Source organism: Impatiens glandulifera, chromosome 7, assembly GCF_907164915.1.
Source record: "Impatiens glandulifera chromosome 7, dImpGla2.1, whole genome shotgun sequence".
NCBI lineage: Eukaryota > Viridiplantae > Streptophyta > Magnoliopsida > Ericales > Balsaminaceae > Impatiens > Impatiens glandulifera.
The window spans coordinates 43351284-43366196 of record NC_061868.1 but is presented as its reverse complement, the minus strand read 5'-3'; the positions used below and the strand labels follow the sequence as shown (position 1 = coordinate 43366196).

The 14913-nt window shown below is 31.4% G+C and overlaps 3 protein-coding genes across 4 annotated transcripts; all 3 read right to left on the bottom strand.

Moving 5' to 3' along the window:
• Positions 1 to 5: 5 nt before the first annotated feature.
• LOC124944594 (shaggy-related protein kinase theta-like) lies at positions 6 to 5062 on the bottom strand. Its single transcript, XM_047484893.1, has 13 exons — positions 4705 to 5062; positions 3648 to 3890; positions 3464 to 3556; positions 3135 to 3194; positions 2756 to 3028; positions 2582 to 2656; positions 1576 to 1632; positions 1351 to 1491; positions 1219 to 1269; positions 1044 to 1139; positions 891 to 974; positions 699 to 801; positions 6 to 609 (listed from the first exon to the last, which is right to left on the bottom strand). The coding sequence occupies exons 1-13, from the start codon at positions 4762 to 4764 to the stop codon at positions 548 to 550; spliced, it is 1398 nt and encodes a 465-aa protein (XP_047340849.1). The 5' UTR covers positions 4765 to 5062; the 3' UTR covers positions 6 to 547.
• Positions 5063 to 7778: 2716 nt separating this feature from the next.
• Positions 7779 to 10111, bottom strand: LOC124909994 (probable methyltransferase PMT16). The gene is made up of 5 exons (XM_047450620.1): positions 9431 to 10111; positions 9099 to 9309; positions 8323 to 9031; positions 8174 to 8251; positions 7779 to 8081 (listed from the first exon to the last, which is right to left on the bottom strand). Exons 1-5 carry the CDS (start codon positions 10109 to 10111, stop codon positions 7850 to 7852), a joined length of 1911 nt encoding a protein of 636 aa, XP_047306576.1. The 3' UTR covers positions 7779 to 7849.
• A 2717-nt stretch (positions 10112 to 12828) lies between these two features.
• LOC124945683 (protein CELLULOSE SYNTHASE INTERACTIVE 1) lies at positions 12829 to 14913 on the bottom strand. 2 transcript variants are annotated; one of them, XM_047486155.1, is made up of 2 exons: positions 14742 to 14913; positions 12829 to 14648 (listed from the first exon to the last, which is right to left on the bottom strand). In XM_047486155.1, exon 2 carries the CDS (start codon positions 14617 to 14619, stop codon positions 12943 to 12945), a length of 1677 nt encoding a protein of 558 aa, XP_047342111.1. In that variant the 5' UTR covers positions 14620 to 14648; positions 14742 to 14913; the 3' UTR covers positions 12829 to 12942. The 2 variants fall into 2 exon arrangements, with proteins under 2 accessions (XP_047342111.1, XP_047342112.1); XM_047486156.1 differs by having other exon boundaries at positions 12829 to 14629; positions 14742 to 14814.

The window sequence follows — 14913 nt, the reverse complement described above, 5'->3', positions numbered from 1 at the left end:
TATTTAAGGAAAATATAGATTTCTTACATAGAGAACCAACCAATCCAACACTTGATAATCATGGGATAATACATTACATACATACATACATACATATACAACAACATCAGACAATGTGTCCTAACTCTCCTCCTTAACTTCCCCACTTTGTTAGCCATCCACCATGAATACACAAACAACATTAAAATTCAAATAAAATTAAAAATTAAGGGATTCAAATATTCATAACTCATCTTAACATAAATAGATGTCCAAGGAAATAAAGAAGAACAAAAAAAAAATCATAAAAATGCTACCAAGCACAGATGATGGTGCCCCCGAAGCTTAAAATTCAGGTTTGTTACCTGAAACCCTTAAAAGGATCGCGTTGTCTTGTGGCACCTCAGTGATGATGGTGGCTTGCTTGCCTCTCTTTAACAAGTATACACCCCCCCACCCCGAGAATTTCGAAAAATATATATATATATATATATATAATTTATAAAAAAATAAAATAAAAGAGAAAATATGAGTCGCCTCCTTTTACTACACCCACTCCAGTAAGCAGTTATTTCCTCATGTGCTCAGGAATAAGTTGTTCGCGTAATTCAGGAGAAACACCTGCCAATTCTGAAACAAGTCCAACCAAACAACCAACAATCAGAAAAAAAAAATATATATTATTCGATCTAAATGATATCTAGGATTAGACTGTTAACCTTGTGCGGTGAAATTGAATAGAGGGGGAAAGGGCCGACCATTAGGCAAAGATACATTTGGTTGTTTTAGATCATTGAAGAAAGGGTGCGCACATGCCTCCAGCTGAAACAAAACACAATATTGTTGTTGTTATGTTATATTGTTATTAGTACCAACTTCAAACCAAAGGTAATAATTAGTTATCAACTTACAGCTGTGCAACGTAGCTTTGGTGAATACTGGAGTAACCGCGAAACCAGATCAACAGCTTCAGCTGGCAGCCTTTTTTGAAATATCTAGAAGAAAGACGGTTTGGACTAAGTAAGTAAAAGATAAATTTCTCCATCATGTTACCAAAAAAATACCTTGTGCCATGGGTGAGCCTTAATCTGAGGAAACTTATATTCGTTGTAATTTGGATTCATGCATTTAATTTCCTCTCTGGTTGGCGTTCCGAGAACCTATATATAATTCAGAGATAAGAGAAAAGAAAACACTCGAATGGTAAACAACTCATATGATTGATGAACCATTTACTACCTTAATGATCTCCACCAGCTGATCAACCCCGCTTTCTCCTGGGAATAGTGGCTGCGTCAACAAACATAATCACAAACTGTCAGAAAAAATAAAAATGAAAAAGGAAAAAAAAAAACTAATCATTTTACTCACTTGTCCTAGAAGTAGCTCAGCCATTACACAGCCTGCAGACCACATATCAATTGCTGTTGAGTACTCTGTTGCTCCGAAAATCAGTTCAGGTGCCCTGTAATACCTGGAGCAGATATACGATATGTTGGGTTCACCAGGCACCTGTGGTCAGGGAAGAATGAGTTGCAATTTCCATTCTATAATCCTTTTTCAAAGATATTATTATGTCCATGGTTCGAAACATACCAGCATCTTTGCACTCCCAAAATCACATACTTTTAGCTGATGAGAATTGGGATTGACCTGCAGAATGGTTGAAATTTGTTAAAAATTAGTGGATAAGGGGTGTGGCCATGTGGTCAATCCTAGGTTACAATCAACAGAAGTCGGAATACTAAATTCAGGGGGTGCGTTTGATAAAACTGAAAATCAAAGTGTTGAATACTGAATTTCAATTGTCGAATTAGCCAAGTGTTTGATAAATAAATATTGGAATAAACCTAATTAGAATATCTAAATTCTAAGTACTTCATATGTAAGTTAATTTGATAAAATTGGAACTGATTTCGGTTAATTTTACCCATATGGTGACATCATTTTGCTAATTTTTAGGGATTAAAGTTGCTATTTTGACACTCTTACTATATTACCGAGTGAAGTCATCCATAACTTACCGAATTAAGCCAACCTTTTAGCTTAATTTGAGTTGAATCTAAATAATTACGTGGTTTAAATAACAGTTATCAAATACTCCTAAGTTACCCCCTTTATAGCTCAAGTCATCATTTTTTCATGGGGGGCCATCATGTACCTAATGAAAAATTAATCAAGAGCAAGGTTTCCCTCTTTCACTATATGTATATCTATCTATTTATCTCTCTTATAGGTAAGTATTGTACTTTGGCCTCCCAATCCTATTTGGGAATTTATCTTCCAATCACTAAACCAAATCTTAAATTCATATAAGCATTTGTTCTTCAGAGTGTTGGCTTAGTTAAACACTTCCCCATCCACACATCAACAAACTGAACCTAGCAACTGGGGAACTGACCAAACCAAATATATCCAAGGAGAATGAGAACAAAGATAAAAAGAAATATGTCTTCAATGAGAGCATAAAGCAAAGCCACCTATATATCCTAAAGAAATACTACCTAGCAGATTATGAAAGCTTCTCCAGAATGCAGTCATTTGTTATGCTTGATTTGGATCCAAATGCAACTAGTGGATTGAATATACAGAAAAGACTTACCAGTAAATTCTGCGGTTTAATATCACGGTGGCACACTCCAATTACATTGTGTATGTAATTAAGAGCTCGACATATCTGCAGGTTGACAAACATGAATAACCATTATAAAAATAGATTCATGGATCAAAACAAAGGCACAAAAGAAATCAGGTGTAGAATACAAGCAACTCTTACCTGATATGTGTATAACTGCACATAAATCGTGGGCATGTACTGATGCATTCTAGTATAGTGCTTGGAAACTCTATAGACAGTTTCAGCTACATATTCCAGGACAAGGTTAAGGTACACCTCATCATTATCGGTGGTAGAGAAGAAACAATGTTTTAGTTGAACAACATTAGGATGGTTAAGCAAACGCATAATCTGAAGTTCTCTGTTCTTGTATCTCTTATCCTGCAACACCTTCTTTATTGCAACAGCTTCTTCAGTTTCCAAGCACTTGGCCTAAATTGTATATGAGAAAATGTCTAAGTTATATCTTCAACAGATAATCAAACAAGATATCATCAGTTTCAAATGAGGTTAAAAGAAGTTGGGCTATTATAGTTACCTGGTAAACAACACCAAATGAGCCAGTGCCAACTACACGCTCTGCCATGTATGAAATTGTCTGCAAGAAAAAAGGAAAAGAAATGTACTAGTCACTTAACTTAGTCTTAAGCACATAATCAACTTCATTGTATTCTTCTTTCTGCCGTAATATCTCTCATGCTATTCCATAGAAAAGGTTGAGAGCTGTTTGCATGAACCCCATGAAGAGTTCAGCATTCAAGTAATTACAAAATGGTCCAACTGCTTGGAATTCACAGCAAGTGCATATAGAACAATAACATATCTTTAGATTATGATGTGCCAAAACAATGAGCAAATGAGATTGACCTGTTTCTGATGTCCATCTTGTCCATTGACTGTTGTGACAATTATCTGACCTTTTTCTGTTCCATTGCCAGAAACAACAGTAGTTTCCATGTCCTACAAATATCAAATATATGTTGAAATAATTATAAATCCAAATGATAACAAAAAGAAATATATAAAACCAAATATACAGTATATATTTTACATGATCATCAACTCTATCATCCCTGATTTTCATGTCATTAATGTCTTTTGTAAGCTCCTCATAACCAGGTTTATCAGTTTGAGCAATAGAGGACACGGAGGATGAGCTTGCAGCAGCTTCTGGTGCAGTAGACATATTTTGATCAGTGTGGCTAGAAGTTTCCTCCTCCGAGTAATTCGTTCCCAAGCTTCTTTGTTCTACATCTTGGTCAACCTTCACCTTCCTTGTGGTAGGATCCCCAGCCTGTAAATATTGTTGGTAGCTTAATCAACAACTCTTTTAAGAAACTTTTTGATATCCCCCAGTTTTACAACAAAAAAAATACAAATATATCAACAACATCAATTACATGAACACTAAAATATACCAAGCTGTTCAATGTACTCGCATAATGCTGAATAATATAAAACTAAACAGAAGATAAATGTAAATAAAGTTGCTATGAATCCTAGAATGATGAAAGGGAGATAATTATATGAATGCTCATACCAGGATTTTGCATTCTTAAAATATTAGTATAGAAGAGAACATGTTAAAACATGCGTGAACCAGTAATTCAATCTGCTCTGATGCACTTATGAATGGAACTTGCAGAAGATCCAATGATTCAATGCTTAATATCAGAATCGACAGAGACAATTTAAGAAGATAAATCATTATGATGGAGGTTTAACATGTGAAATGTTTTGATAAGCATAGTTATGAAATGACAATCATGATAACACATGCGTGAACCAGTTATATTCAAGCTTCTGCTCTGTTGCACATATGAATAGAACTTGCAGAAGATCCAATGATTCAATGCTTAATATCAGAATCGATATAGACATATTAAGAAGATAAATCATTATGATGAAGGTTTACGATATTTAGAAGCATAACAATGAAGAAGCAGGCACAACACATTGCTTTGAAAATGATATTTCTAAGCTAAATAAGAGATACGCACATACATACGAAAGGTTTACGACGGTGATGAAGATATGAACATACATACATTCCTGCATTACAATTTACAATTTAGAAGTCAGATCATGAATAATTAAGAGGTGATTACCGGATCGGAAACGGAAGTACGACCGGAGGCAATGCTCTTGAGGCGACGCATGACATTCATTATGAAATCGAGATCAGAAACCCTAACTTGTATCTATTTGTCTATCTTTCTCTATGAAAAGTCTCAAAAGATGATAGCAGCAACATAGATTGAGCAAGAGAGAGAAAAAAGGGGAGAGATATCTCAACTCCTACCTCTCTCTCTCTGTAAATCTGTTCTCTCCTCCGCGGTTCAACCGGAGAAGAAGAAGAAGGAGAATTTGCAAAAGAAACACAAGGAACGGATTCTCTCTCCAAGCTCCTCCTCCGCCTGCTTTCTCTCTCTAAAAAAAACTCTCTCTCTAGAAAAATACTTCAAATGGTTGCTTTTTGTTTTCAACATCTTTTCCGCCTCCTTCTCAAAGTGGTTAATTAATGCCACTCATTCTCATATCGGATTAAATTCAAAATCTGACCCACATATATCCTAAAATGTTCAAATTTATCCTACAAGATATTTATTTGAACTAAATTACCCAAATACTCGATAAATCTAAAATCAAAGACTCTTAGTACTATCCTCAATTCTTTTTTTTGTCTTCAGTATTGATTCTGCTAAAGACATGTTAGGTTATCTGGGTTTGAAAAACACATTTATAGATTTATTTGAATTAATTTTCAAATACATTATTTGAATATCAATTTAAATAAAATAATATATTATTAATAATTTTCTATTAAACTCAATTTTAACTTGGTTACGAATGTTCAAACTATAATAATAAAAGTTACAACTTATTTTCATTATGATCAAATATTATCCTTGGAATAATAATGGTTGATGTTGGATTAGCATAAAAGGGGGACAAATTAGTTGAGCCGAGTTCAAGTCCGCCTAAGTTGCAAATTAGTCGAGCCGAGTTCAAGTCAGCTTAAACTCGATTCGAACGAGTTCGTAAATTTGAACTCAAACTCGATTCGATAATTTACCCACAAATTTGAACTCGACTTGAAAAGTTTGAATTAAAATTAAAATTTTCAACCCAAGCCAAAATCAAGCGCGAACATATAATTATTTTTCTGTTTGATAGAAAGAAAGAGGAAGCAGCAATGAGAGTAGGGTAAGTGTGATGATCGAGAAATGTATTGATGGGGTATGATTTCGAAAAATGATTATAGATAAAAGATGAATTCGAATAGAATTAAGATTTTGGAATTAATTTTGAAAAACAACATTGATAATGCCTAGATAATGTAATTTTTTTTTTATGATATCGAGTCAGTATTTTATGAGTTCGAATTCGGCTTAAATATTAAATGAGTCGATTCGAGCCGACTCCGAACTGAGTGAAGATCGAGCTCAAATAGAGTTTTGATTATGGTTAATACAATGCTCACATAAAAAACTCTAGGTGTCAGTTTGAATATCTCATAAAATTTGGAAGGTGATATTGGATATTGAAACTTATGAATAAAATGCCAATCATTCTAGTCGCTTTCGTACTACGGTCAAACTTTGACTCGTCAACGTTGATTCATCAATACTCCGCCGTTTTTTTATATTTTGTTTCTCTATTTTCAATAGATAAATATATGTTTACCAGAATAATAATTAGATAATAATATTATTTTTCTTTGAAATTAAAGTTTGTTCAACAAAAAATAAATGTTTTTTATAATAATTATTTATTTATTTATTTGGAGTGTGGGCTTCCATTCTTTCAACTTGTATTGACGTCGAATAATTTGAAAATATGCGGGTTTTTCGTATTTCGATTAATTTTCAAAATATAAATAATTTAATATTTTAATTAATTATTTAAATTGTTAATTTGAAAATTAATAGTAAAATAGTGACTTAGTTATATTAAATTTAAATTTTAGATAGAATAAAAAATGACATTTTTTAAAATAATATTTTGTGAGAGATTATTTTTTCACAATTATGAAAATCGAAAAGTGAAAATCAGTTACTTACTTATATAAAAAAGTGTGATTAAAATAATAGTAAATAATGCAAAAAGTTAATAAAAATGTATCAAAATATATTTTAAATTATTTATTTATAAGTTTAAATAAATTAACAATTATTTAAAGATAATAAATTATCTTATTAGAAGATTAGAACATTAAGCAGTTATTGTTTAAAAGTTGATTGTGTTTAGTTTAAGTCCTAAGTATTGCATAAACTTCATATTTAACCCAATTATATATTCTTACTATGAAAATAATATTATTTACTTAAATCAATTTATTATTTATATCATGTTTAATCTTGGAATTTTCTAGATTTTTATCTAGGTTTTGAATAAAATTTTCATTTGACTTACTTTTTTTTTTTTTTTTAGTTTAACTATTATTCTATCCTTTAAATAGATGAGATATAAATATATTAAATAAAAAAGTATTTTGATATTTAAATAGATAAAAAAGAGTGATGGATAAATAAAATAAAATAAAAAGGAAGAAAAATATTTGATTTTTTTTTTTAATTCCAAAAATCTCTATCAAACGAGTTTTCTAGATTTTTTTAATTTTATTTTATTGAGATTCTATTTTTTTTTTTTTTAAATTCACTCCCTATTACATTACTATCTTTATCTTATGACCATTCATTTTTATTTTATTTTTGAAAATTCTTATAACCATTAATTATTAATTTCATCAACTAAATTACTAAAATACTCTCACATTTTTAATATAAAAAATAATATTTAAGTAATCTAACTCATTAAAGCTCAACTAACTTATTTTCTTATCAAATAAGTTTAAGAAAATATCACTCTCTAAGAATTCTCAAATAACCAATATAAAACAAACCATTAAAGACAACCAATATTCCATTAAAGACAGTCAACCTTCCACTTTAATTTAAATATTTTTAAATCAAAATTGACAAACATTATAACCCAATTTTCACTAAACAAATGTTAATACTCTATTTGAATATGAGATGAATATGCAAGTTGGTACAAATGAGTTTGTTGGATGGTGGTATAAATAATAATTTTTTTCAAATAAACACTTTTGTAACATAGGTTAATTCCAATGAAAAAATGATTATCCCAATATCAACCTGTTTAATTTGATTCTGATTTTAATAATAATCTATTTGTCATGGTAATGCAAGAATGAAAGAATGATCAAAATCATGATGAGAATCCCCTCTAATGTAAACTCGAATTATCCTTAGGAGAAGTCCAATAAGATTTAACCGCGACCAAAATCTTCTCCCTCGAATGTGCACTCACTTCATTATCGGTCATACGGTTCTCCCATTCGAGCCCTCCCACGATGCTCTTCACCTTCAACATAACATCTACGTCGTCTCTTATCACTACGCTCCCTCGAGGACGCAATATTCTATCCATTTCTAGCAAGATATCTTCAAACTCACATCTGCTCAAATTACAAACCAACCTCTCATTTTCAAATAATCTAACTAATTGTTAAAAAACACTGAAGATGAATGAAGATACATATATATATACCTTCCTTTGTACATGCTGAAAACATTCTCTGCGTGAATGAAGTCGTAGGTCCTTGGGTAAGTAGACATTGCCTCGCACCTGACATAAAACAAGATCGAATATGAATGATATTGATATCTGAAATTAAGATAATAAGAGAATTAAAATACCAATTGTGGTATGTTCCAATCAAGCCACGTTCGTAAATAGCTCCCAGAGTATCAACTTTTGCCTCGACAGGGACGACATTCATAACCCAAACCGGGTAATCGACTAAAGAGGCTGCAAAACCTCCCAAATTAGCATTCATATCAAGCAAATTTCGATACCTCCCTTTCTCTGCCAACTGGTAGTCCAAAGCCTTATAACGAGACAATCTCTTATTCCAAATTTCAATATCCTTCCTGAAAATCTCGGGTGTGATCCCATCTATACTTCCGCGGATAATCCTTGGTGGGACTTCAGTCAGCCTCTCGGGCCACTTAGCTAGCTGCCCGCCTGAAACTTCTTTAATATCAGATGATATTGTTTTTGGAAGCGGAGTCATACAAGTTTCCAATTTTCTATACCATGCCCTGTCTGGATCATTAACATCCCCTGCCTCACAAAATTCCGGTTTCTTGAAAACCTTACGGTTGGTTTTGCAATGAATGTGGTTTGTCGGTTTTTGCCAAATAGCAATGTCACGATTCTTTTGCACTAGTTTCTTCCAGCAAAGGCTCCTCGCTACTTTCTCAATCACATCTTGCTCGCGTTTCAAATCCTCAATAGTCCTTCCCCATCCTTTCCAATGTTTCTCGAAGTTTATTGGTGGTCCCGACAATATCCAATACCCACCAGGTCTTAAAACACGATCAACTTCAATCATATACAACCCTTCTGCAAAATCATCAAAATATTTTCAAAAACAATGTACAAAAACATTAATTTTGTATTTTTTGTTTACCATTTTGCCCCCACGGAATGAGGCAACGCGAACAATGTGCCATGTCGAATGCCCTAGCCGGATAGGGCAATCGAATAGAAGCCATTACACCGATCAAAGCCGGAACACCTCTTTCGAGTGCAAATTGGACTTGTGCTTCATGAGTGTCTCTTGGTGCAAATGAAATTGCTGTTATGTTCCTTGATAGAAGATAAGCTCCCCAACTTGCAACCTTTTTTTATACATTTGTAACAAATTGAATTATAACATAATGAAATCGAAATCTAAACAGGGCAAAATCTTTCAATTTTACCTAAATTTCTCAATAATTGAATGGATTATATCATACATACCCCACAACCAGTATCAATGGCGGTTCGAATTGAACCATCTTTAAAATTGATCACCTTCCCAATATCATCAATATAAGAATCAGCACCTTTAGGAAACATAGTTCCACCACCAGGGAATTTAAACCGGTCACCTTCAAACCGGATCCAATTCTGAACCGCCTTCTCTACAGTCAAATGCTTATGAGGTACATTAGCATACCAAACCCAATCGCGACTCTCCGGCCAACTAAACGGCGTCATGTAACCATACGGCGCCGGAATTCTACACTTCAACAACTCCTTCTTCACCGGACAATGTCTCTCCCTGTAAATCAAACGATCGCGATCGAATTTCAACGATCGATCAGCATCTTCGCAAGGAGTATACTCACCGTATTTCGATTCGCAACGAGGAAATCGCTTCACATTCTGTACCGCAGATTGATTTGATAAATGGATCAGATCGACGGCGGAGTGGTGCGATGCGAAATCGAGCTGATTCTGATCGAGGAATGCGTCGGCGACGGAGGATGAGTTTTGCGACGTCGGAATGCATGAGAATCTGGATATTGAACCGGTTTGCCATAGTCCGTATAGGTAAGACGTAAAACAGAGAATCGAAATGAAAATTAACCAGTAGAGTTTGGATTTGTTTGATTTGTAGGAAATGAGACGATGAATGATATTGATAAGATTCGCCATTGATGAAAACTGTACTAGACTGAGGTCATCGATTTGTCAATGAATTCGTCTTCACAAAATCTCTGTTTCTAGAGAGAGGAAGGTGACGAGTAAGAGAGAGAGAAACCCTTAAATCTTCTTGTAATTAATTTTATTACTATAAAAATAAAAAAAATTAATATTGTTATAATATATTATAGATTTTGTTTTAGTATAAAATCTTGTTATAACTATATTAATAAAGAATTTGATGCAACTATACCAAACACTACCGAATTTGGTGAATTTTTGCCTTTTTTTTCTATATTTAATTTAATTCAAAATATTTGACTAAAAGTTTGTTTAATTAAAATAGAATAAAATTTAAAAACATGTATTAGATATTTCTTATTTAAATTTAATTCTTTTTATAGTACAATAATTTAACAGTAACTTGGAGTGTTTTTAGTTTTGTTTATAAGATATTAACATAATATTACTTTTTTTTTTTTAAATAATTTTAACATATCAAATAAATCCGATGAATATAGAAAAAATAAACTAAAAAAACTTATACTAAAAAGAATACAATCTTACTCTTTCCTCATTTCTAATAGTTTTTTTATTGAGAATTAATTAGTGATCTTAGATATTTTATTATACTCTTAAATGAATTGAACTATGATTAAGATTTATGGTTTTGAAATTGTGATTTCCTATTTTTTTTTTTTTTTTATTTCTCCTAATGCCTTAAGTTTTTTAAATTTAATATTATAAATATATTTTTCTATTAAAATGATAATAAAAAAATACATACAATTTTTTTTAAAAATGGACATATGTGTCAAGTAAATAAAGAAAAAGATACAATTTAAGTATATTCACACCAATTTAAGTAATAAGTCTTCATATTGCCAAACAAATACTGTTAAATGAACTAACAAACAACAAAAATATCATCAATAAATTAAGAATACATAATCTTTTGTACAAATCTCAATCACATAAAATTTATTTTAGTCAAACACTTCCTTAAACAAAAATCATGATTTTTTATTTATTTAAATTAGTACCAATATTCAAATACAACATTAATGACTTCACATTTAACTTAAAATACTTTTAAAATATATTATTTTTCATATTTCAATAATACTATACTAATTAATTAGGTTGAATTTTTTAATACACACAATTATAAATAATTTTTTTTTCCGAGTAAACTAAACATATACTTGTTTGATTCACCATATTTCTTCATAATAAGCAAATACAATAACAATATCTAATAAGCTAAATCTCTAACTTAGTAATTTTTCTCTTTTATTTTATTTGTTAGACCACTAATTAATTAATCATAAATAATATATAAAAAAACACACTTATATATATATATATATATTTGTACAACTAGATTACTTAAACATATATATGACTTAATAAAAAATCATTAAAACATTCATATATAAAAAAATACTCATTTAATATATTATTAAACAAAGTTAATTTTATTTTTTAATTTATATATTTATTAATTGAATATTAATATTTTTTTTCATTAATTAAACTATTTAAATTTATTTCATTTTTAAATTTTTTATTATTTTTATATTAGATTATTTTTCCTTTATTTCATATTTTTTTTATCCGTTTTTATTTATCTTATTCCAAAAAGAGATTTTAACGATTTATTTATAAATTTTGTTATACTTTAATATTCTTATGAAGAGTTTATTTCTTATTTAATTTAATATGAAAAAATATAATAAATAAGTTTTTATTTAATTTTTGATTCATGACTTAGTTTAATAGTAAAAAATATTGTTTTTTCTAATATTTAATTATTACTCTTTTATTTTTGATGAATGAGTTGTTATAATTATTAAATTTTTTATTTTTGTGTTATATATATATATGACAAAAATAAAAATAAAGAGTTAGATTAATTAATAAAAAATAAGATAAAAAATATATTAATATTTAATTAATAAATATATAAATAAAAAAATAACTTTGAATCTTTTATTAGTATATTAAATAAGCTAAAAATATTATAAAATATATTTGAAATAAAAAAATAATCTAAAAATAACATAAATTTTGAATAAGTGAAATCAAACCAACCCACTATTATTTTATTATTTTATTGTGCAATCAAAATCTATCTATATATATATATATAATGATGCTTAATTTTTAAAGTGTCCGGATTGCCGGGTCAAGAGCTGTGGTTAATTTGGATATATGTGAGAGTAAATGGATACTTGAGTCGGATTGTGGGGTGACCCGCCCATAAACTTAAAACGGTTAAAAATAAAATTAAAAATGCTATATGTATGATTCAAACTTGCAACCTAACAAAAACAAGTACAATATTTTAACCAACTAGGCTAATAACACTTTATATTTTAAATTCAACCTAAAATTTGATAAACGTGTGACATTTTAACGATATAAGTTTAACTTTTTAACTAATTAATCTATAATATAACTAATCTATATATAACTAATCTATATATATTTGTGGTTAATTTGAATATATGTGAAAGTGATTACTAAAATCATGAAATTTCATTATATTATGGTTTAAACTTTAAAAAATATTTTGATCAATTTTGTTCTACAATTTTGTTCTACTTTCAAAACTAGAAGTACTAAAATCATGAAATTTCATTATGTTATGGTTTAAACTTTAAAAAACACTTTGATCAATTTTGTTCTACAATTTTGTTCTACTTTCAAAACTAGAAGAACCCAAATAAAAAGGAAGCATTTTTACATAGATCTTACCAAATCTTGATTAATATTTCATACAGCATATGAAACGAAACATAACAGATAACAATCCGATTACAAAAACAAAAACAAAAACATCATTTCCTACTAAAGAAACTTCTAATCTTCCCTCTCTCCAATCGATCTAGAAGCTTCTTAGCCCCAACCACTTCCATTTCACTTAGCTTCTTAAGATACCCAATTGCCCCATAAGAAATCATACCCTTTTTACATCTCTTACTAGTCGATATCGCAGTCAAACAAACAATCGCATATTTCTTAGCCGTATTCTGTAAACTCGGATCAAGCGATTGAACCAAATTAGGAACACTCTTATCATCCTTCTTAACTTCCCTACAATTTTGAGGAACAACAATCAAGATCGAAATAGCTTGAGCCGCCATTTCTCTACCTGTATAAGTTTTCCCTTCAAGCATCTTTATCAAAAACGGAATACAACCCGCTTCACCCATCAACCTCTTTATCTCAATCGACCCACAAATCTTACAAACAGTCGCCGCCGCCGATTGTTGAGCACCCGGCGACCCAGATTTCAAAACATGAACTAAACGTTGAATCAAACCCATAGATGTCAGAACTTCAATTGACATTAAACTAACCAAATTTTTTACCGCCCCAATCGCCGGTTCTTGTGGGAATGGACTGTCGATGTAATCCAACAAACTCTTGACACCGCCGGCGGAGATTACAGCTTTCCGGAGACTGTCGTTGGTTGATGTTAGGTTTTGTAGACATTCGGCTGCGTATTCTTTCGTGCCTAATAATGATCCGATGTTTAAGAGTTCAATCATTAGTTTTACCACTGATTCGTCTGCTAATGTTTGTCTGGCGTCGGGTAGGGTTGATATGTTTTTCAGAGTACAAGCGGCGGAGGATTGAACAACGGAATCGCCAAATCTACAGATTTCTGTTAGTGGTCGGATTCCTCCATGGCCGACGATTGATCTTGCGGTTTCCGGTGACATTGATAGTCTTTGAAGGGAGATAACAGCTTTTTCTTTACCGAATGAACTACCGGATTCAAGTAGTCTGATTAAAGGTGGAAGAATACCTTCTGAAATCAACCAATTCTCGCAGCTTCCTGATTCGGCTAAAGAACAAAGAACAGAAACCGTCATTTCTCGCATACGAGGAGAAGTTGCTGTTAGTAATTGAACCAAAGCAGCGACATTGCTCCGACCCAGAACGGAAAAAACCATCTTTTCATCATCTCGCATGATTTCGATTAACGTTTCGAGAGCTTTCTGTTTGGATTCCAAATGCCCAATTTGCAGACGGGCTAGTAGTTCCCTGATATTTCCATGCGGCGACGGAGAAATTGAAATTGGAATTGAAACAGGGACTGTAACGTCTACAAGCATGCCGGTTTTGATTAGCAAGCTACAGTCTTTCAAATTCAAGTCAAGTTTTCCGATCAAGGCATCTAAATCGCTCTGCATTTGAAGTTTCCCTTCAAATTTCTCGGCGATACTCGTTTCAGCTAACTGGATTACTTCTTTCAGAGTGATGGAAACTGTCTGTAATTGTTCTTTACAGAGAGTGTTCTTGGAAAAACATGGATGACATGATAAATCTGATAAACGTGAAGGGATCTGTTCAAGTTTTGAAATTATCATCTTCCATTTTGCTTGAAACCCTTTAACAAGCTTAGCCTTTTCAACCGCCGTTGGAACTAGCTTTAAGGCAGAGGATAGTAAATCTTCAGTTGAGATCAAAACGTCGTCGTTACACACGTAATCATCATCATCCGCCATTGTTACTAGTCTAGATTGAATATAAACAGCTGCATGAATGAATTTATTAAGAAAATAGAAACCATGAAAACAAGATGCAGAAAAGAAAAGAAAACCCTCTTGGTTGAAGCTATGAATCTTACCTGTTCGTAAAAATAAACAAGAAAGAATCAATCTTTCTTCTTCTTCTGTTTCTGAAACAGGGAAGGTAGCTCCGATGGGTTCTTGATCCTTCCTAGCCGTAGATAGTGAATCTTGAAAAGGAAGCGAGGAAAGAGAAAGAGCTTTCTTTAGGTTAAAGAAGAAGAAGAAGAT

Excerpts from the sequence above, each read along its gene's own strand:
- LOC124909994 (XM_047450620.1), bottom strand. The coding sequence starts at position 10,111 with ATGGCGAATCTTATCAATATCATTCATCGTCTCATTTCCTACAAATCA. Across the intron at positions 9,310-9,430 it reads CCATTGATACTGGTTGTGGG|GTTGCAAGTTGGGGAGCTTA; the intron begins GTATGTATGATA and ends GTATAAAAAAAG. Across the intron at positions 8,252-8,322 it reads ATTGGAACATACCACAATTG|GTGCGAGGCAATGTCTACTT; the intron begins GTATTTTAATTC and ends GTTTTATGTCAG.
- LOC124945683 (XM_047486155.1), bottom strand. The coding sequence starts at position 14,619 with ATGGCGGATGATGATGATTACGTGTGTAACGACGACGTTTTGATCTCA.
- LOC124944594 (XM_047484893.1), bottom strand. The coding sequence starts at position 4,764 with ATGAATGTCATGCGTCGCCTCAAGAGCATTGCCTCCGGTCGTACTTCC. Across the intron at positions 3,195-3,463 it reads AAGATGGACATCAGAAACAG|ACAATTTCATACATGGCAGA; the intron begins GTCAATCTCATT and ends TTTTTCTTGCAG. Across the intron at positions 3,029-3,134 it reads CATTTGGTGTTGTTTACCAG|GCCAAGTGCTTGGAAACTGA; the intron begins GTAACTATAATA and ends TATACAATTTAG.